The sequence below is a fragment of the Macrotis lagotis genome, chromosome 3, assembly GCF_037893015.1.
Source record: "Macrotis lagotis isolate mMagLag1 chromosome 3, bilby.v1.9.chrom.fasta, whole genome shotgun sequence".
In the NCBI taxonomy this organism is placed as follows: domain Eukaryota; kingdom Metazoa; phylum Chordata; class Mammalia; order Peramelemorphia; family Peramelidae; genus Macrotis; species Macrotis lagotis.
The window spans coordinates 239,681,449-239,704,790 of NC_133660.1; the positions used below are offsets into that span (position 1 = coordinate 239,681,449).

The window sequence follows — 23,342 nt, forward strand, 5'->3', positions numbered from 1 at the left end:
TAAATAAAAGAAAAAAGGAGGTCTCTATCCACTTCACTAAGCCTGCCAAATGGGCCTGTTACAAAAAATAAAAAAGATTAAGAAGTGCAGCTCTGGAGTGGCTAGGCAGTGCAGTGAATAGAGCTCTGGCCCTGGAGTCAGGAGTGCCCGAGTTCAAATTTGACCTCAGATACTTAATAATTACCTAGATGTGTGGCCTTGGGCAAGCCACTTAACCACATTACCTTGCAAAAAAGAAAGAAAGAGAAAGAAAGAAAAGAAAAGAAAAGAAAGAAAGAAAGAAAGAAAGAAAGAAAGAAAGAAAGAAAGTCTAGTTCTAATAGTACTGTTCTAATCTTCTATGGGTCCATTAAAATTGGGTTTAAAATGACTAAATATGGAAATATATTAAACACAAGAATACATGTACAACCTGTATCATGTTGCTTGCTGCCATGGGGAGGGAGGAGAGAAGGGAGGGAGAGTGGTAGAAAAATGTGGAACTCAAAAAATTGCAAAAAGATGAATGTTGAAAACTATCTTTGTATGTAACTAGAAAAAATAAAATAATGCAAAAAAAATTGGGTTTAAACTAAAAATAGATAGTCCCTGAGTGAAGATTCTCCTAGGAATGAATAAAGTATATTAACTTTAGGCCCTGGTCTTTTCCATGTCTTTTTTAGCCTTCTGTCCACGGGTTTTGACTATGTTTCCAGTGTATTATGGTAGATAGGATAAAATGAGATGATACTCTATTCTCTGCAAAGCATCTTCATAAATATCTAACAATTAGGGTTGCATCTCTTAATCATAATGGGATTACACTTGGAGGATTTGGGCATTCTTTTACAACCATTCTCAGGCAAGCTTTCAGAAGCACAGAACCAACTAATCAGATTAGTACTAGCATTTATGGATTTTTTGCTTTTTTGCAAGGCAATGAGGTTAAGTGACTTGCTGAAGATCACACAGCTAGGTTAATTATTAAGTGTCTGAGGTCACATTTGAACTCAGGTCCTCCTACCTGAGCTCCAGGGTCAGTGGTCTATCCACTGTGCCATGTGCCCACCAGTCAACCAGCATTCATGAGATGCCTACTGTGTGCTGGAAAATGTGATAAACACAGGTTATACAAAAAGAAGTAAAACCCAGTTCCTAGTTTCAATGAGGTCCTTTCTTAAGCTGAATGAATGCAGAAGAGGTTTAACCAGCAATTTAAGAGGGGGATTGCAGGGAGAGAGAAAGAGGAGCTATTACTAGATGCCTGAGGCTGCTGGGGGGGGGCAGGAAGCCACCTTCAGGCTGAGGTTGGTCATGGTTGAGTTTGGGGATGATCCCAAATGGTGAAGAAGGGGCAAGGCGGAGGACTTTAGTGACATTGGTGTAGGCCCAGGCAGTTGAATGGCTGGTGCTTCAGAACTCCCAAATTGGCACCAAGTAGAAGAAAGCCCTGACTCAAGGTCGGGGAGGAAGAGAGTAAGGGAAGGGAAACTGTAGCTGTAGTAGAAAACATGGGGCCAGAGACAACATAGCGACTGTTACAGCCCGTGATGTGCCTTTAACCTTCTTAGAAGGCCAAACCCCAGAGTGTCCATACCTGTTCAAGGGGGTGGACATATGGCCAAACACTGCAAATGAACCAGTTATTGACCCCCCCCTTGCTGCTAAACTTGAGAACACTTCACTAGTGGAGGAAATATTAAAAACTTAATTTTTAAAACTGATATTCTATTTTATTTTTCCAAATACATTCCATGAGAGTTTTTCAACATTCATCCATTTGCAGATTCATGTTACACAAAACAATTTAATTTTTTAAATTAAATTTCCCAAATCAAATTGCTTGCCTTCTCAAGGAGGGCAGAGCAGGGAGGAGAGAATTTGGAACTCAAAATTAAAAAAAAAAAGAATGTTAAAAATTGATTTGGGGTTTGGAAAATATGAAAATTTTAGGTTTGGAAAATATAAAAATTTTAAATTAAATTTCCTTTGTTTCTAAGTGATTTCTTCATTTTAACTGCCTGGGGTGATTGAATACTATCCAATAAATACTTTGGATCAATGATGTGACCTTAGACCAGAATCTTTCATCTTTTTAGAACTCAGTTTGTTCATCTACACAACAAGCATCTTGGACTACTTGACCTTTAAAGTCCCTTCCAGCTCTAAATTTGGGAAACTTAGTACCAAAGCAAAATTGATCTTCTACGATTATCCTTGTGTACGTTATCTCATTTGATCCTCGTAACAACCCTAGAAAGCAGGTGTAGTTATTTTTTTTAATTTTATTTATTTATTTATTTCAGTTTTTTTCCAGGCAATGGGGTTAAGTGGCTTGCCCAAGGCCACACAGCTAGGTAATTAGTAAGTGTCTGAGGCTGGATTTGAACTCAGGTCCTCCTGACTCCAAGGCCAGTGCTCTCTCCACTGCGCCACCTAGCCGCCCCAATAGGTGTAGTTATTATCCCCATTTTATAGTTGAGGCAACTGAGGAATGCAGAGGTTAAGTGACTTGCCTACAGTCGCAGTTAGAAACTGCTTGAAGCTAAGTTTGAACTCAGGTCTTCCAGATTCTAGGCCCAGAATTCTAACCACTGGACCACCTAGCCCCTGGGGAGGTTAAGTGAATGCTTTAGGGTTACACAGCTTGAACTTGGGTTCTGGATTCCAAATTCACTACTCTTTGCCACCTAGCTACCTCTAATAGGATATTTCCCATCTCCCTGCCCTCTTTTCTACCTCCCTCCACTGCCCTCCAAGAAAATGAAAGCTCTCATGACATTTTGAAATGTGTATCTGTCCCTGTTCCAAATGCTATTTGAATAGTGTGTCCAGTCCTGAATGGTGTGGCAAGATGAGGGAAGCAGTGCCGTTAAACACAAGGATAATCAGTTCAGTTCACATAATCATAGAAGCTGAATGCTAGAACAGACCTAGAGTCTGAAAGTTTCAATGTCAAAAAAGACATTTTTGAAACAAAATCTTTTTGATACAAAAATCTCTTCTAAAATGTCAGAGGTTTGCCAATCTAGAGATAGAAGAGACCTTGGCTACGATGGCCTCCAAAATTTAAAATTAAATTTCTTTTGCTTCTAAGTGATTTCTTCCTCTCCACTGTAAGAAATCCCACTATTTTACTGCACGTGGAATAGTGGAAAAATTTCTATATTGGCAAGCAGAAGTCCTTAGTTGCAGCACTCATTACCCATGTGACCTTGGACAAGAACACTTAATCTTTCTAAACTCATTTATACAAGATCACACAGGTGATAAGTGGTAGAGACATTTGAATTCAGGTTCTCTTGTCTCCAAGCCCAGCCCTGGTGAAGAAGTTATCTGAGCTCTGCTTAAACACTTCATGTGACAGGAAACCCACTGTTGGACAGCTCTGACTGATAGATCGTATTTCCTTATATTGAACTAAAATATTGCCTCTCTGCAAGCACTAGCCATTGTTCCTGGTGCTGTTCCCTGGGACCAAGCACGAGAAATATAATCAATTCCTCATCCCCCGTGACAGCCATTTGGATGTTGGAAGACTGTGAATGTTTATGAAGCTTTTCTTCTCTAACTTAAACATCCTGAGTTCCAGCTACCAGTTCTCCCAATGCATGTTCTCCAGTGCCAGCCCTGTTATACCCTCCTTTAGATATGCTATAATTTGTTGATGTCTCTGCCAAAAATAGGGCTCCCAAACTGAAGGCCAAACTTAGGATTTGGTCTGACCCCAGGCAGACATCTCGATTGTTGCCTCTCTCGCTCTGGCTACTACATTTATCATATAATTTTGAAGTCATTGAATCTAACCCCTTCATTTTACTGGTGGAGAAAATGATGTTTCATGATAAAGTGATAACTTATAAAGTGACAAAATAGAGCAATGATTTAGAGGTTTAGATTGAAAGAGTATAGGACAAAGTATGTAAATTATACTCCATTTCACCAATGTATCTAGGTGGAGTCTTACCCAACTGAGCGTAAGAATCAGGACTAATCTGATTTTTGTACCAGTCTGCTCCTCTCGGTGGAAACTCTTCCAATTATTGAATTGAAGTCAGTGAATTCCTTTCAGCTTCCACCCTGTATCAGATTGCTAGGTCCAGGGCCATGCAGGTCATCTGGAATTTCATCTCACCGTATTGGAAGGGTGAGTTGGTGTGGTTGATAACCTTTCAATCACAACTAAATTGCTTCACTCCTCATCCTTGTAATCTGGGACATTGATGAAGGCAGAACTAACCAACAGGTAAAAAGGTCTTATGCTGAGCCTCAAATAATCAAACACCAGTGGAGGGAATGGGGAATGATAGAAATGGAATGTCTCCATATTTGTTTTTAGTTTTTTGGCAAGGCAATGGAGTTAAGTGACTTGCTCAAAGTCATACAGCTAGGTAATTATTAAGTGTCTGAGGCTGGACTTGAATTCAGGTCCTGACCCCAGGGCCAGGGCCGCACAACCTGGCTGCCCCTCTATCTTTTTTTTTTTTTATTTTAATGTGTCTTCTTGTTTAGATCTCATTTGAAATGCATTAACTAGTTGTAAAATTTGAAACTCCTTTCCCAGACTTGTGGGGCAGAGAGGGAAGGAGAAAAGTAGATAAGGTTGAGGCAGACTTCTAAGTCTATAATTTTAGCCTGCATTCTGCTCTAGGCCCAACCATATGACTGCAGACTGACCGGGGCTCCCAAGAGAATTTTGTTTCATGGGTCACATTTTGTTCCTGTTGAATAAATCTTATAGAAACATTTAAATATTTATTCTCTTGATAAACTCCCAGGAATGTACAATGACTTTGTAATAGCCTGTGTCCCACTATAAATAGAGAGCGGTGTTGCAGACTGGAATCCTTCGTGCTTTTCCCCAACTTCACATCACTAGACCCAAGATAAGCAGTAGGAGAAGGGAAGAGAAGCTTGTAGACAGGACTCCAGAGTTTAATTCGGGCTGAGAGGTCTTGGTCATTGCTTGTGGAAGAAGCCAGATTCCCTTAACAGCAACTTGTCCGTATGGATAGTTTCTTTTCTCCATGCCTGGGACCAGTTCCTGCTCTGGGGGATACCATTGCCAGCAAGGAGGCATTTCAACGAGCTAGAAAATGGCATTTATATGGCTAGGAAGGAAATGGCCTCTTGAGGCAGAGTGAAGGGGGAATGCATGGTGTTTATCTTTTTGTATATCCCCAGGGCTTAGCAGATTTCCTGGCTCATTGCAGCACTTAATAAATGCTTGCAGATTAACTGATTTTGAGAAAAATAATATTCTAGAAAATAGTATTTTCTATAAGAGAATTTTTCTATAGTTTGGTATAGTCTATAGCAAATTTTCTAGAATTTTAAAGCGAAATGGCATGGTTCCTGAGAATCCTACCTAAGTCTAGCAATGGTCTGGCCGTCAAGGAAGGGGGTCCAGTACAGTAGAAACCTGGGTCTTGCCCTGGTGCTTCCACTAACTGGCTGCTCAAGCCTTCCTCTCTCTGGGTCTTAGATTTTTCCTTCTTAAAATGAGTGGGGTCAAATGATGGCCACGGGGCCTATCCAGCATCCTTCCAGATGCGTGATGGGAATTGAAAGGAATTTACTGACTCCTACCTAAATATCAAGGGGACAGAGGGGAGAAATAACTGGGAATTTGCTGAAAGCTCCAAGGACTCAGAGTCCTTCAGAGGAAAGACAGGGCTATGGATTACCAAGACACATACCTAAAAGAAGATCAGGCCCAATCTATGTTGTTTTGGTCTTTAAATTGTCAAGATTTAGGTTAAACTGGGATAAAATAAAAAGTCCTGCTCTGGGTCCCCAGATCAATCACATGTAAATAAAGAGTGATAGGAATGAATATTTTTTAAAAAGCAGTGCTGAGTATTTTTTTTTTACAAAAATGAGTATTATTTAAAAGCGGCATTGAGTATATTTTAAAAGCAGCAATGAATTTTTTTTAAAAAGCAATGAATTTTAAAACCAGCAAGGACTATTTTTAAAAGCAACAATATTTTTTAAGAGCTGCAATGAGTATTTTTTAAAAGAAGCAATAAGTATTTAAAAAAACAATGAACTTTTTAAAAAGCAGCAATGTATGTTTTTAAAAGCAGTGCTGAGCTTTAGAGAGAGAGAGAGAAAGAGAGAGAGAAATGAGCTTAAAACAATCCAAAAATATACTCTAACAACTCAGGAAACAAATTTGAGTCAGATGGGGAAGGAGAAGAGTGGCCCTGCTTGGATCACAAGTGGAATATTATGTCAGAGAAAAAAACTGACAAAGAGGAGCTGCTAGGACAGTAAGGAGAATGCAGCTGTGGCCCAGACTGTCAGCCCTTTGAGGACAGGTGCTTTACAAAGAACTATGGCCTGATGACTGGGAAGTAAAGAAAGGGGAGGGATGGCTTTCATCTTATAGCAGAAAGGCTGTCAGACAGGTAGAAGTGAATCAGAGTTATTCCGGCCTAGAAGGAAGGACAAGGGATTGATGTCGGTTTCTATCAGAGCTATCAAAATATAAGCCAGATTTCCTCAAGGGTGGCACGTCCCTAGAAAAATATTCAAGCAATCACTTGCCGGGGATGCTTAAGAAGAAATTCTAAAATCAGGGTTAAGTGACTTGCCCAGGGTCAAACAGTTAATAAGGCTGGATTTGAACTTAGGTTCTTCTGACTGGGGCTGGGGCTCTATCTACTGTGCCACCTGGCTACCCTCCTTTTTTTCCTTTAAGGAGTGTGATTAAATGAAAGTTAAATTTTCTTGCAACTCAGATTCAGTTATCCCCATTTTTGTCCAGGATTTAGGACACAGCTTCAACAGCACCTAGAAGCCCTGGGCTGAGAAAGGACTATTGCTTATGCTTCTAAGACACAAGTCACCTTAAGAACATAGCAATGAATCAGGAGGCGGTGATAGAAATGAAAAAATAGATGAAAGTTTAATAAACCATTTTAAAATGCAAAGAAAAAAACAAAAGTCATAAGGGATGATTGATTTAGAGCTGGATGAGAGTTTAGAAGGTGTCAAATCCAATCACCCCATTTTAACAAATAGAGAAATTGAAGGACAGAGAAGTTAAATAACATGCCCATGGTCACATATCAGGATCTGAACCCAGATCTTCCTGAATACAAATCAAAGACTATACCTATTCACTGTACTATGTGGCCACTTAGGAAGTACAGTGGGGGGGGGGCATAAAAATGAGGCAATTCTTTTACTACCTCGTTAAGCTGAATTTATGCTTAAAAGCATCCCAAATTCTATATAACAGAAGTTCATAGTTTCTAGAAGGATGACTTTGGGAAAGCCACTTAGTTCCCTATGCCTCAGCTAGGATCTTATGATTTATAAAAAATCCTCTTTCTTGCTCACCTTTGAATATTGAAATGTCTGCATATGTAAATTGAAGATGGCTAAATTTATAATAAAAGAAAATCGAGGGGGAAAAATAGACATTTGGTAGTCATCCATCTTCCAGGGTAAATTTTCTGCATCATCCCCTCAAGGCTTATGTTGAGAAATTAAGATCTGTGTCTGAGGAGAAGAGAAGGGAGGGGCTAGAGAAAGTGTATGTGTGTGTGTGTGTGTGTGTGTTTATGTGTGTGTGTGTGTGTGTTTATGTGTAGAAAGAAAAACAAGATTTAACCCTGCAGTTTTGTGTGGGAAGGGCTGATTAATTTTTGTACCAGAGATGGGAAAATAAAAGGCAGCCTAGGGAACTGGAGCTAGAGATGGGCCCTGGGGAATGGTTGACAAAGAAAAAGACTGCTCCTGATGGACTTACTGTGGCCTTGTGGGCTGGGACTCTGTGGCACTGGGAACTTAGAGGATCACAGAATCTCAAGAGTTAGAGAAGGGCCCCTGGTAGACAGCTTATCTAATCTGTCCACGAGCAGCTGCTGTATGTTCCCCACCTACCCCATCTCCAAAATGGTTTTCTAGCCTCCCTGCAACAGGCCTTTAGTGACGAGGATCTCACTACCTTACTCGGATTCTATTTTGGAAACTGAAGCCTAAAGAAGTTGGATGATAGGGCAGCTAGGTGGCACAGTGGATAAAGCACCGGCCCTGGAGTCAGGAGTACCTGGGTTCAAATCCAGCCTCAGACACTTAATAATTCCCTAGCTGTGTGGCCTTGGGCAAGCCACTTAACCCCGTTTGCCTTGCAAAAACCTAAAAAAAACAAAAGTTGGATTATTTGCCTTCGGTCACCTGGACAGTGAGGTGTAGAGCTGAGGTTCAAAGCCACATCTGGAGATTCTAAATGCCGCACTCTTTCTATGCCATCACCTTGTTGAACCCAATCCATTGGAAGATTGGTATCCATTATTTTATCTCCCAAAGGTGACTTATCTGAAGGCTGTGATAGCTCGTGTGAGGAGTCAGTCAGTCAGTCAACAAACAGTAACTGGGAAAGCAAAAGCTATTCCCACTGTCTCCCCTGCTCAGGACCGGCTGGGGCAGGCAGAAGCCCAGAGCCTCTGCAGTTCTGTTTTTCAGGCTACCAAGATGACATTGGGGCCTTGTGCACAAAGCTGAAGATGTCATAGGCCAAGGACGGCGGACCAGGCTCCTGAGTCATGTGCAATGGGTAAAAAGAATCGGCTGACTCTATGCATCCATACTGCCCCTTGCAAAAGCAACCTCTGGCCCCATACAGCCCAGCTGTCCTAAACTGGGAAATGGTTCTTTAGCACATTGTGAAGCTTGGATGGAATGCAGGACAAGTTGTCTCAGGGAGGCTGACGACCCTTTCCAGCAACATCAGAGGAAGATCAACGGGTGTTTTTCGGCTCTTGGGTAGAATACGGCGTCCTGAGCCACTGGGGCCGGTTGACACCTCAGCTGAGGGTGGGTGAGGGGGGTCAGGCAGTTTCCCTTTGAAGCCGCACCCCTTCACGACTTGGCCTGGGCCTCTCAGATCCCTGGTTGTCAACAAGTGCCGGCTATGCGTGGTCTTCCTCTCTGGGCTAACCCCCTGGAGACAGAAGCCTGTTTGAGACAGCAAAGATGACTCTCTTTTCTTTTCAACTCCAAGAAGGTTCAAGAACGTCTAGGGCGGGGGTGTGTGAACTAATTTTTAAAAATATTTTGATAATCCTATTGCAGCTGGTTTCCTCTGTGATCCTCAGTGTTTTGTCTTATGCATTTGAAAACATTATCCTGAGAAGGGAGAGGATGGACTGACTTGCCAACGAGGTTTACGACCCACACACAAAAGGTTAACACCCCCTGACTTAGAGCCAGCTACTGCTAGCTGAAACAGGCCTCGGACAGCATTTAGCCCAGACTCCTCATGGTTTAGAACAGGGGAAGGACCAGGCCAATCAGTGGGAGGGAAGAGACCAGAACCCAGGCCTACGTACTTTGAGTTCATAAGAGCATAAATTTAAACTTGGAAGGTGACTGCCAAGATGGGTCATCTGTTCAAGCCCCCTTATTTTAGAGATGAGGAAACTTAGACCCGGCATAAAGAAATTACTTGCCCAAGGTCACACAGGTGGGCAAACTGGGATTTGAATCCTCATCCTCTAAATCTACATCCCTTCTTTTATCTTGTCATTGTGCTCCTTCCCTTTTCCAGGTAGCCATCCCTCCATTCCATCCTATCCTACACCATCCCATCTCATTTTCATCTGTACATATCTCCTTTACCCTCTACAGCCAAGAGTCTCAGGAGACCTAATTTAGGACACAGAAATATTTAAATAGCCAAAGAAATGTTTAAAGTCTGTTTTTTTGTTTTTAAGAGGAAGTCTTCATTCACACTGGCTAACCCTGCAATGCCAGCATAGCCTTAGTTTCAGACTTGGCCAAATGACGTAGAGCCATCTCAAGAGCACTGGCCCTGGAGTCAGGAGGACCTGAGCTCAAATTTGACCTCAGACACATAATAATTACCTAGCTGTGTGACCTTGGGCAAGCCACTTTAACCCCATTGCCTTGCAAAAACTAAAAAAAAAAGTCCGGTATTGGGGAAGTAAACAGAGGCTCAGGCACCTGAGCCCTCTTCAAGGCAGAGACTCCTTGTGAGACCACCTCTTAGCCGCTACCATATCCAGAAGAGGAAGGAGGTGGCTCTTCCCTGCTGTTGTTCTACTCACAATCACACCTAGCTCAGACAGAGAAGGAAGGGTGGGGAAGGGGCCAGGAGGTCACTTACTTCAACAGCAGGGCTCAAGGCGGGCTGTGGCTCTCCTGGCTGCTCTTCATCTCCAGGTAGGTTGGGCATGATGGCCTCCTCAGGGCTGGAGGGCTGGCTGACCAGACCATGCACTGCTAAGCCCCTCGGTCGCCTGTCAGCCCTGGGGGAGGAGCACTGAGAGTCTGGGGATCCGAAGACTGGGGAGATGCCAAAAGCACAAATCAACTCCTTTCCCATCACCAGCCATCCTGAAGCCAGAATCACTTCCAGTAACCAAGGGTAACCAGAGATAGAAAGGTCAGATGCCCTGCTTGCCTTCCCTAGGAAGGCCAAGCTAATCCTAGAGAGGGCACCACAGCACAATATCCCTCTTAATCAGATATATTTACATGGTCGGTGGTGACCATGGGTGACCTTTCCAGATTCCCCATCGAACTTGGCTATAAAGTTCTGAATTCTAAGCCAAGTCTCAGGCAAGGGGGTGGATTCTAGCAAGCCACATAAGGCCACGTCAGGACACAGAGGGATACCATCTGGGGCACCCCTTCAAGCTGGCTTTTGGGATCTGTGGTCATGCTGGACTTGACTCTTCATAACTTCCCAAGAGCTCCTGAGATTCCCACATCACTAATGAATTAAAAGGAAGTTACGAACAGTCGATGGTGTGCTTAAGAGCTATTTGTAGCTCAAGTTTGTGGCCTTCCCCTGGGTACCAGAGCAGATATTAAAGACAGAAAGGGGAGGGTTTCATATTAGAAGATGCAGGAGATGGGGAGGTTACCACTACATGCATCTCCCTCCTGGACTTTAGTAAGAATAAAGGGAAAGAATGAGAGTAAAGCACTCTGCAAACCTTAAAGAAGAATATAAATATGTTCTTATTCTTGTTTTTATTAGCAGCTTTAGAATCTTCTAGAAGTTAGATGGGAAGACAGTACAGTATTATGCAGTAGAAAGAACACTGAACTTGGAGACAGAAGACTTGGGTCACTATTGTCTCTGAGGCTCCAAGATCATCTCAGTCTCCTCAAATTTAAGATGATGATTATAGCAATAGCTCATGTCTTTGTTCTGTTGTTTTCAGTCATGTCTGACTCTTTTTTGATGATATTTAAGGTTTCTTGACAAAGATACTAGAAAGATTTGACATTTCTTTCTCCAGCTCTTTTTATAGATGAGGAAACTGAGGCAAACAGGGTGAAATGATTTGCCTGAGGTCATTCAGCTGGCAATTGGATGAGATTATATTTGAACTCAGGAAGAGGAGTCTTCCTGCCTCTAGGTCCAAGGCTCGATGCACAATGACACCTACCATCTAGCTGTCCTGGTCATGTCTAGGTAACTTTAAATTTTACTTTTCTCCCAAAATTCTAGTGGTCTTGGTGGAATATTTTCTCCCTATTTTACAAATAAGGAAATTGAGGTCCAGAAAAGTTATGACTGACTGAAGATCAAGTTTCTTCCTTTATCTTGAAGTAGTTAAGGGGATAAAATGCTTACCCAGAGTCAAGTCTGAGTACAGCCTTAGTCAGCAGCTGTGTGACTGTAGGTGAGTCACTACACTTAGTGTATACCTGCCTTAGTTTCCTCATTTGTAAAATGGGACTAATGGTAATACCTACCTGTAAGAGTCAAAGGAGATAATATCTATAAAGGGTGTTGTAGACTTTAACTTGCTATAGAAAAAAACCAGCTACTATTTTTATTATTGTATAGCCAGACTCTGAAGTTTTCTTTGCTGAGGTAGATAAAAGTCATAGACAAAGAACTAAGTTGTCCTGTTCTGAAGAGCCCCTTGCATGTGGGCCTTCTGTACCAGGGGAGTAGGGTGGATATCCAAAGTTTGAGGATCTCAAAATTTGAGCACCTTTTACACCCACTTAGCAGATGAGTGTTAATTGACTGAGAAAAGTTGTGAGGGTTCAGAGATCAGAGAGCCAGAGGGGGCCTAAAAGACCACCCAGCCCTTGTTTTTACAGATGAAGAAACTGAGGCCATTACTGGCTTGACCAGCATCATGCAAAATCAGGATCCAAACCCAGGACCTGTGACTTGGAATCCGTGTGTTCTTTTCATCTTTACTGAGAAAATGAAGGATGGTGATTGCTGACTTTGTTTGAATACTGTTCATATAAAAAGGAACCTTTTGCAGAGTAGAGAGTAGAGGGCCAGACAGCAACTCTCTGAAGGAAGACTGAGATGGAAACTGTTTCTTTGAATTTATTTTATTTTGTTTTAAAGATAGGGTCACCCTATCTCTCCAAGGTGGGCAATAGAAGGGCTACTCGTGTGTCTCTTTGATAGGCATGGGAGCTTTGAGTGGACCTTTCTGATCCCTTCAGGAATCTTGGTGTCCCTGCTGCTCCTGGAGGAGGGGATGGAACCATATTAATCCAGAACCCAGTACTGCCATTTTAGCTGCTGCCTCAGTTTAGCCTACTGTGGCTCAGAGCTCCCTGGGCTCAAGGGATAGGCCAGCCTCTCTTAACCAGCAGTCTCATTCCTTCTGATCTCTGTTTTTCCTTTGTCCAACTCAGGTCCCACCTGATTATTATGGTCAGTTTTGGATTGCATTTTAGGAAATGCATTGACAAACTGAGCACATTCAGAGAAGGATGGGTGGTTGGCAGGGGCTGCAGATCTTAACCAAGGAGGATTCCATGGCAAAACTGGACATGTTCAACAAAGAATAGGGAAAACTTAAGGAGGCTCCCCAGAAAGTAAAGAAGAGGAGAGATCCGATTGGGTTTGACCCAGATGGCAGAGCTTAGACGTATTAGCTCCCTTGGGCAAGTTACTTTACTCTTTGACCTTGGTTCCTCCATCTATAAAATGGGAATAAGAAATTCTTCTTTAGGTGTCTTTAGCACCCATCGCACAGAACTGTTCCTCAGAATCAAATATTGTAGAAACCTAAAAGGGTTATTTAATTATCGACTGATTGTTATTATTAGGTTGCAAAGAGGAAGGTTTCTGCTCAATGTACTTATAATAATACAAACTCCCCAACCTTCTAATAATTAGTCATCCCAATGTGGAATGGGTGGTCTCAGGAGGCCATCAGCTTTCCAAGTCCTGGAGGTTTATAAATGGTAGCTAGGGGAAGTCACAGAGGATTCCTGCTCAGATTAGACTTGGACAGCATGCTCGACCTCTGAGATCTCTTCTAGCTCTGAGACATTGAAGTGGAGAAATCTCCTCTTGGGGCTTCCCCAAAGTCAATCTTTGACCCCTTTCTAGAAAGTTCCTTCAGACCCTTACTGGACAAAATCTAAGATACCATCAAGAACCATGGAAACTTTTACATCCCGCCCTTGGCCTGTGTGTGCATATTGTATAGAGTGAGACATGGGTGGGGAGAGGGGAAGAGTAGTGGCAATAGTATTGGTGGGGAAGAGGACCTGAACCATTGAGACAGTAATCCTTTTATGAATTTCAAGCCAGAAAGAGGGAATCCAAATGTTTCAGCAAAAGAAGGGGGGATTTGGAGTCAAGGAACCTGTTTTCCAATCTTTTTTCTACCACCCAATACTATCTGTGTGTCCTTAGACAAGTCCCTTCAACCTGGGCCTCAGTTTTCTCATCTTTAAAGTGGAAAGTTAGGAGCAGCTAGGTGGTATAACAGGGAGAGAGCCAGACCCAGAGTCAGGAAGACTCTTCTTGAATTCAAATTCGACATTTACTAGCAAATCACTTCATCCTGTTTGCCTCAGTTTCCTCATGTGTAAAATGAGCTAGGAAAGAAAATGACCAGCCATTTCGGTATCTTTGCCAAGAAAAGATACACACACACACACATTTTCTGGTTTCCTTGTAATTTCTAGGAGTAAGTATCTGGGCAAAACATTGTGGGGAACTGTGGTATAATAGAGAAAATACTAGCCCTGGAGTTAGAGGTCCCAAATTCAAGCACTGCTTCTGCTGCTCCCTATGTGATGTTGGACGAGCTTTTTAGATCCTTAATTTACTTGTCTATAAAATGGGAGGGAAGAAAATCTTAAAAAAAAAAAGAAACCTAAAATGGGAGGGCAGGTATTTTGAGGCACCACTTCACAACCATCAAATTGCCAAAAATAACTAAAAAAAACCCAAAAGAATCCCTCAATATTGGTGAGATTATGGAAGCGCATATATATTCATTCATTACTGGTATCATATGTGAATTCATATAATCTTTCTGGTGAGTTATCTTACAATAGCAAAATATAAATGTAACAAAAATAATCATATTTTCTGATCCCAAAATTCTATTGTTGAGAACCAACTCTGAAACTGTTGTTATATCCAATAACAATATCACAAGGTATCTGGCCAAAGACTTTTATAACAGCATTATGAGTAATTATAAAAAATTAAAAACAACTGAAATTCAACCATAGTACCAGCTAAATAAATTATGATTCATGAATGTACTAAAATATTATAATGCAATTAGGAATTCCTATAAATTTGGAAAAACTCTTTAGACAAAATGCAAAATCTAAACAGAAAAATGAAGTGTTACACTAACCTAAGTATAATATTAAAAGAAAAAAAGGGAATGAGAATGAATAGGCAAATAAAGAATCTTGATAATGACAGTAATGACTATAAAATTATTATAATGCTTTATGCATTGAAATTCACTAATTTAAATATTAAACAGTTACTATGCAAGTTTATGTTGCATTAATGATCAACATAGTTTTAATTAAAATATTTAAAGAGAAAGAGTAAAATGAAGTTGTATTCAACTATCTTAAAGAATATTTTCAGTTCTATAGTCTACTACTTTAAGGGAAAGAAACGGAAAAGCAGAGAATTCTCTCTTATAGATCTGAGAAGAGAGAAACCATCTCAGTGGGAAAAATAGATAATATCAGCAAAAAAGACCAGGGGGCTTATTCTTGGAAGCAATGGAAGAGAAGTTGGCACTTAAAAACTATATGGTCTTTGGAAAATTCCTCCCTCTATCTGGGTACCAGTTTCTGCATCACTTTCCTCCTAAGGTCTTTGAAAACTTTTTACATGAGCATAATGGATAGAATGACAGGCCTAGAGACAGGAGGACTCATCCTTCTGAGTTTAAATCTGGTCTTAGACACTCACTGTGTGATCTTGGACAAGTCATTTCACCCTGTTTGCCTTAGTTTCCTCATCTGTAAAATGAACTAGAGAAGGAAATGGCAAACTACTCTGTTATCTTTGCCAAGAAAACCATAGATAGGGTCACAAAAAAGTTGGCCATGATTGAAAAAACAACTGAAAAACAATATAAATGTCATTTATTAGTAGCACCAGCTTTTTAAGATGACATGAGAAGATTTACCATTACCCACTTCTGCTCGTCCCTGTAAGACAGATTTTAAAACTTTTTTTATGAGTCATGGACCCCTTGGGAAGTCTGTTAAATCCCACAGATCTCTTCCCAGAATAATGTTTTTAAATGCATAAACTAAAATACATGTTATTGGGAAGGGAACTAATTATATATATAGAGAGAGAGATGTAATTTTTTCCCATCTAAATTTACTGATCCTTCCTGAAATCTATCTAAGGATGCCTTTGGGGTCTATGAGCCCCAAGTTTAAAAGTCTTGTTCTAAGACCCTGGATGTCCTCTTTCAAATCATAATGGAGGTTTGGAACTGGATTGTAGCTACCAACCAGATGGTGTGACCAGAGGTTGGGACTTCCCTAGAGTTTCTTCTTGCAACTTTAGCTCTTCTTTAAGTTCCTGTAGCACTTAGGGGTTGGTCCAGATATTTGACACTTGATTCCATTCTTCCTTCTACCTTTCTGTTTCACATTTGTATTTCTCTCCCTATTCACTCTTTTTTTTAGGTTTTTGCAAGGCAATGGGGTTAAGTGGCTTGCCCAAGGCCACACGGCTAGGTAGTTATTAAATGTCTGAGGCCGGATTTGAACTCAGGTATTCCTGACTCCAGGGCCAGTGCTCTATCCACTATGCCACCTAGTCGCCCCCCTATTCGCTCTTAGATGCAGAGATGGTACCTTCTCTAGAATCCCCCATAGCCTAGGCCTCTAAGAGCTCAGTTCTGTGCTAGCCCTAGGGCCAGCTCTTCCCTAAGAACGGACCACTGCCTGTCCTGGGCAACCTCATCCTCATAGTAAGTGAAGAGAGAAAAGTAGTGATGGAGGATAGACCTCATGTAATCAACATTCCTGGTCCAGTATGGGTGATGGTGGAAAAAAAAATAATGGGAACAAATCTCCCTGTCCCAGCTAAAGGCATTAATGAATCCCATACTGGCTCTGAGCCTGGATATTTCTTTTTAAAAAAAGAAAGAAAAATATGTACAAACACAAAATGTCAGCAAAGAAAATGAAAATGAAGAATGGTTTCTTCAAATGAAGCTCATGTCGGTTTCAATTATCTCTGCCCTTTCTCACATTTTCATGGTGAGATTCTGATCAGAACAAATGGTCAAGAAGGAGTTAATCTAGGGGGCAGCTAGGTGGCACAGTGGATAGAGCACAATTCTGGGGTCAGGAGGATCTGAGTTCAAATGTGATCTCAGATACTTAATACTTAGTTATGTGACCTTGGGCAAGTCACTTAACCCCATTGCCTTGCATAAAACCAAAAACAAAAGAAGCAGTTATTCTACTAAGATATTCTCTGTTTTTATTTTTGCAAGGTCACACAACTAATTAAGAATTAAGTGTCTCAAGTCAGATTTGAATTCATGCTCTCCTGACTCCAGAGCCGGTGCTCTACCCACTGTGCCACCCAGCTGCCCCATCTAAGACATTCCTAAATGGCACCATAATAAATCCTCTACAGGTTCATCCCAGCTTCCCGATTCCTGGGGTGACCATCACCAAGTCACCAAACTCTCCTGCAGCTACTTCAATCTTTGTGAAGAAGACAAAGCAAACACTATCCCCAACTCAAAGGACTCTTTTCTTCCTGAATGCCTAAAATACTGTGTTTTTGGCAATTAAACCTCAACTACATTATGCTCCCTCTTCCAAGGTTGTCTTGGGTTCTTATCAAGTCAATAAGCACATAAAGACCTAGCCTGTGGGCGGCTAGGTGACACAGTGGATAGAGCACCGGCCTTGGAGTCAGGAGTACCTGGGTTCAAATCTGACCTCAGACACTTAATAATTACCTAGCCATGTGGCCTTGGGCAAGCCACTTAACCCCATTGCCTTGAAAAATCTAAAAAAAAATACCTAGCCTGTGCTAAATATTGGGTATTCAAAGAAAGGGGAAACAATTCTTGCCCTCATTCTCTAATGGGAGAGATTTCATACAAACAGCTATGTATAAACAAGATATATAATATGATAATATATATAATAAAATAATATGATATAATATATATATATATATATATATCTTGGAGATATAAATTAGAGATAATAACAAAGGAACAGCACTAGAATTAAAAAAAATGGAAAGTCTTCTTGCAGAAGGTAGGATTTTAGTTGAGACTTGACAGAAGCCAGGGAAACTCAAAAGTGGAAACAAGGAGTGAGAGAATTCCAGGCATGGGAGATATCTAGAGACAATGTATATGGGGTCTCATGATTGAGGACCAGCCAGGAGAATAGTATCTCTGGTTCAGAGGGTACAATAGAGGAGAGTAAGGTGTCAGAAGGCTTGAAAGGTAGGAAGCTTACTTTTTAGGCAGCTCTGACCCTTAGTATGTATGTGTGGGCCTTTGGCTAAGCCACTTAGCTGTTTTTCCTCATCAGTAAAATGAAGGAGTCAGATCTGATGGTGGCTTAAGACCTTCCCTTCCATCTTCAGATGTATAATACTGGATAAATTTCCCAAATTTCCCAAAATTTAAATTAAAAATAAATCCAGGTGTCAAGTTCTACTTAACATCTACACCTGGAGCCCAAGTGGCTGATCTAGCTGAGAGACCTACCTTGGAATTACATGTAGGATACTGAGTTTTATGGGGGATCATAACTTCCCTCTTGTTTTCCAGTCTTATTAAAAGGATCTCAACAAGTACAGGAGGGCATATTCCTCAGGGTTTACTCGTATACATATTTGTCTACTGGGCTGTGAGGTGGCGCAATGGAAAGAGTGCCTGGTTTGGAGTCAGGAAGAATTTAAATCCATTCTCAGACACTTATTAGCCACGTAACCCTGAACAAGTCGTTTCACCCTGTTTGCCCCAGTCTCGTCATCTGTAAAATGAACTGGAGAAGGAAATGGCAAACCATTCCAGTAATCTGTGCCAAAACCCCAAACGGGGTCACAAAATATCAAAGAAGAGTGAAAAAGAACTAAACAACAATAACCTTCCTCATTTCTTCCTCTTAGTTTTTCTGGCTTCTTTCAAGGTTCAACTCAAATCCTACCTGCTGCAAGAGGCTTTTCCTGCTCCTCCAGCTACTAATTAGTAATGCCTTTCCTCTTCACGCTGCCGCCCATCAACTGTCTCTTGTTTCACATTGTTTTTAGGGTTGTCTTCCCTATTACAATGTGAGTTCCTGAGGGCAGGGCTGTTTTAATAATAAATATGTTAATAATGTAAAAAATTATCAATTCATTATTTGAATAAATAATAATTCAATAGACAATGATGATGATGATGATGATGATGATGATGATGATGATGATGATGATGATGATTTTGGTACCAAAGCTAGCTCAAGCAGAGGACCTCTTCCCTTTAATGGTTAAATTTTCAGTGTGAGCACTCACACCTTGGAGATAGGCAAATGCTACTAATCAGGACTTAATTGATGGTCTGATGTTTATCCTTTGTTCTCAAAGAAGACCATGCATGACATTGGGAGGTTCTATCATGACAAGCAAGCGAATTGGATTTGAGTGAGGGGGTGCAAAGTCACCAGCCTCATTTTCTGCTCTGGAACCATCTGGATCTAGTGGCCAGATATGGATCAAGATGACTGGAGATAGCTCGGGTTGTGAGGCAATCAGGGTTCAGTGACTTGCCCAAGGTCACACAACTAATGAGAGACAAGTGTCTGAGGTCAAATTTGAACTCAGATCTTCCAGAGTCTACCCACTCTGCCACCTAACTGCCCAATTGATGGTCAAGAATCTAGTCTTAAGAAAGTGCTAAAGAAAATGTTAATAATTAAACTCAAAGTTCTTTTTTTTTGAGAAAAATGCACATCCTTGTTCATTGACTGACTCAGTGTACATTCTGTTTCCTAAAGCAATAGATGGGGGAATTGTGGCTAAATCTGAGGTTCTTAACCTTTTTATACAACCTGGGGAGGCTAATGTATTCCTCAGAATACTTTTTACATTCAAAATGGAAGGAAATGCTAGATTTCACTGAGAGGTTAGTGTAGACCAGGCTCCTGATTTTCCCTGAACTTTATTTGGTAACAGGGGCCACTAATAAGGATCCCATGAGCTACACAGTAGCTTAGTTTTAAAATTTAATGTCTATATTTTATCATATTTGAATTTTGTTAAATACTTTCCAGTTATATTTTAATTTAGTTCTGTAGCATTTGGCACTACTATGGCTCATATGCTGATCATGGATCAAGGCCCCTGATGTTATGGAGAGAGTGTTGGACTTGGAATACTGAAGACCTTAATTCAAATCCTGCCTCTACCCACTGCTGGCTGTGTGACCTTGGGCAAAGCACCTAACCTTTCTGTGCTATAAGTTCCTTCTCTGTGAAATAACAGGGTTGGATTTGATTGTTAGTCACCCTCCTAGCTCCTATAGTCCATGCCCCACCTCCATCTCATCTGACAGATGAGGAAGCTAAGGACCAGAAAAAGAAGTGACTTTTTTGTTTCTCTGAATCCCTGGCACTCTGTTCAGTGTCCTGTATATGTTGTACAATCATGCCACATTCTTTGAGTCTGACTCCATTTGGGGTTTTCTTTGCAAAAACACTGCTGTGGATTGCCATTTCCTTCTCCAGCTCATTTTACACATGAAGAAACTGAGGCCAACAGGGTGAAGTGACAGGGTCACACAGTTAGCAAGTACCCAAGGCTGGATTTGAACTCAGATCTTCCTGACCAGCTCTCTGTCTACTGGCATCTGTTTAAATGTTGGCTAACTGATGGGTTTGCTCAAGAACACAAGCTCATAAATAGCAGGGCTGAGATTAAACTCCTTTCTCAGGGAGGCAGAAAAGGCTGCTGCTGTCCCCATTCGTTGTGACCCTGGTGTGGTGATCTCCTCGGTGAAGGGGGTGGTCGGCCGCTTAGTCACAAGGCTGGCCTGAGGGCTGGTCCTTGGAAAGAGCACCTGGAGCACCACTAGAAGGAGGAGGGAGTCACCTGCTGGTTGTCTGAAGAACAGCATCTCAGGTATCATCTATAGGATGCAGAATGGCACTAGGTGGCCCCCCCCACCCCGATAAAGACCCCCTGGCTGGCTTCCTGAGGTCTTGAACTGAGAGAAAATGCTTTTCATTTCAATTAGAGATGAAGCTGATAATAAAAAGCCTGGTTCAGGTGACATAGGGAGTTCAATTCACATTGGAAAAAGAGGCCGTTGGTTATAGTGGCTAGCAAGCTGACCTCAGAGCCTGGAAGAGCTGGCTCTGGGTTCAAGTTCTCTCTCTCTCTGACCTATGATGACTTGTGAGACACTAGACACTTGAACTCTTGGTGCCAGGGCCACTTTGTAAGACTAAAAATTGCCAAAAAAGGGCAAAGACAGAGGAAATTCCCTTTACCAAAAGACTGTTGGAGTCCCCATCATGTAACAGATAAGGAAACAGGTTTCAAATAGATGAAGTGACCTCGTCTCACACAGCCACAATTTTCCCTCAGGTCCTTATCACTTCTTTTTATAAGTCTTGAGGAAGCCTCTATGGAAGAATTTATTTGTATACTGAAAGGTGTCAGAACTGTGAGCAATGTGATGAATGATAATGGATTCAGAGGACAGACAAGGCGCACCCCACCCCCGCAGCAGGCATTTTCGGACTTGGCCAGGGGGTTAATTTGCTTTGCTTAAATGATCTCTGTTCCAAGAGAAAGTTCTATTGGAGGTGGAGGATGAAGGAATCACTGGAAGTGATAGTAATATTTAAAAAAATCAGTTAAACAAGTATATATGTAAATGTAGATACACACATATATGTGTAGATGCTTTCTATGAGGCTTGGAACTAACTCCATGAAGAAGGGGCCCAGGATTGACTTGCCTTTATTTCTTCTTGTCACTAATTTAGGAAGCCTTAGTTTTCTCAGTTGTAAAATGAAGGGATTGGATTAAATGATCTCTGAGGACCCAGCTTCGATTCTTGTAACTCTGAATGTTTATATAATGTGCATATTTACATATTCATCTATTTATCTATCTACCTACCTGTCTATCTGTCTTGTCTGTCTGTCATCTGTCTATCATCTATCTATCTACCTACCTGTTTATTTCTGTCTGTCTGTCTGTCTGTCTCTCTCTCTCTCTCTCTTTCTCTGCATGTTTTTTCTCCCATTCCCCTTGAAGGGACTATTTTTGATTTTCTTTGCATTCCCCCACTTAGCACAGCGCATCTCTACATATACATGTAAATAAACATACATATATACTTACACGTGCACTCACATATAGACATATTAGATGACTAAATATATATTTGTTGAATTGAATCAAATTGCAATGATCCAATCCTATTAAGCTGTTGGTTCCAAGCAGGACCCTAGGACCCAACAACCTCAAACTCAGAGCTGGATGGGCCTAATTCAATCCATACCCACCCAAATATCCCTCCTTCAACATACCCAAACAATCAACCAGCCTTTAGCTGAAGAAATGCAGGGCATGCCAACCTACCACCTCCCAAGGCAGTACATTCCACCTATTTTTATGACTTGAATTATTGAGAAGTTTTCCCTTCCACCAAGCCAAAATCTGCCTCCCCACAGCCTCCACCCCTTGCTCCTGGTTCTGACAACTGAGGCTAAACAGAACAAATCTAATTCCTGGAGCTGGAGTTCAGCAGGAAAGGCCTTAATCCTCCCAGTCAAAAAGGAAAGTAAGCCAAAAATAAAGAAGAGAAAGATGAAAAGATTTCAGCTGCTACCGCAAAGCATAAAAGGGGCCAAATGAAGGCAACTCCACACGCTCACTTTCCATGACTAGAATTAAGCCTTTTGCATGATAAGGGCCTTATGGAAAGAATTCCTACACTATACGGCTGTAGGGACTTTGCTCCCCACCATGATGATAAACTGTCAGCTTAAAATAGCAAGGTAAGACTTGAGGTTTTCCCGCATTCTCTCCCTTCTATCCCTCCCTTCTTCCTTCCTCTTCTCTTCCCTCCTCCCTCCCTGCCCCCCTCCCCAAGGCAGGCCCGGTGTCAGATGGAACCCCATGGGCACAGGCAAACTCAGCTCTGACAGCTGAAAAGCTGAGAATCCAGCCTCCAGGAAATGATGAGCTGGAGCTCTAGTCCATAAATGGAAAAAATATTTAGAAATGTTTCAGTTTCCTGGGGCTCCTTCTTACAACCCATTCCTGGCCTTTTCTCTCAGCTGGCCTTCCAGCCAGGTCCAGGCTTCAGGGGGCTAGCACCACATCATGCCCAATGTTGGCTTGGGTCATTTCTCTTACAAGTCATTGGATCATCGCTTGTGCTTGGGAGAATCATTTATTCCATAAGACCAATAAGCATTGTGGAGTTTGAGCTGGGAGAGACTTTAGAGATCCCTCTGGTCCAGCTTCTTCATTTAACAGATGAGGAAACTGAAGTCAGGCAGTCAAGTCACAAGGGGAAGTGGCAGAATGAGGATCCAAACTCAGTGTTCTTTGTATGAGCTCAGAGTACTCTCCAGCCCTCCCTCACTTAACTCTAACTTCCCCAAGCTTTTTTGGGGGAGGGGGTTGCAAGGCAATGGGGTAAGTGACTTGCTCAAGGTCACACATAAGGTTAGCAAAGGATTAAGCATTGCAGTAAGTGTCTGAGGTCAGATTTGAACTCAGGTCTTCCTGACTCCAGGGTCAGTGCTCTATTCACTGTACCACCTAGCTGTGCCCTGCCCCAAACTTTTTTTTTAATACAGAAATGGTCTTTAGGGGTGGCTAGGTGGTGTAGTGGATAAAGCACCGACCTTGGAGTCAGGAGTACCTGGGTTCAAATCCGGTCTCAGACATTTAATAATTACCTAGCTGTGTGGCCTTGGGCAAGCCACTTAAGCCCATTGCCTTGCAAAAACCTAAAACAAACAAAAAAACAAAAAAAAAGAAAGAAATGGTCTTTGGTCTTTATCTCCCTAGCACATGGAGTCCAGAACCTAGGAGGTCCTTAATAAATGTTTGCTAC

General features: G+C 41.6%; 1 protein-coding gene across 13 annotated transcripts in view; it reads right to left on the reverse strand.

The window, feature by feature from the left end:
• The window catches only part of IRAG1 (inositol 1,4,5-triphosphate receptor associated 1), a 154,234-nt gene that overhangs the window by 66,375 nt on the left and 64,517 nt on the right, over positions 1-23,342 (reverse strand). For 3 of the 13 annotated variants that reach the window (XM_074230304.1, XM_074230305.1, XM_074230303.1), the window contains exon 2: positions 10,121-10,299. The exons of 7 other annotated variants lie outside the window; for them this stretch is intronic. In XM_074230304.1, the coding sequence (XP_074086405.1) occupies positions 10,121-10,189 (69 nt within the window). In that variant the 5' untranslated portion in view covers positions 10,190-10,299. Of the gene's footprint in view, positions 1-8,169; positions 8,950-10,120; positions 14,493-23,342 lie in introns of those variants that run through there. 3 more of the 13 variants (XM_074230313.1, XM_074230312.1, XM_074230302.1) reach the window with 3 other exon arrangements.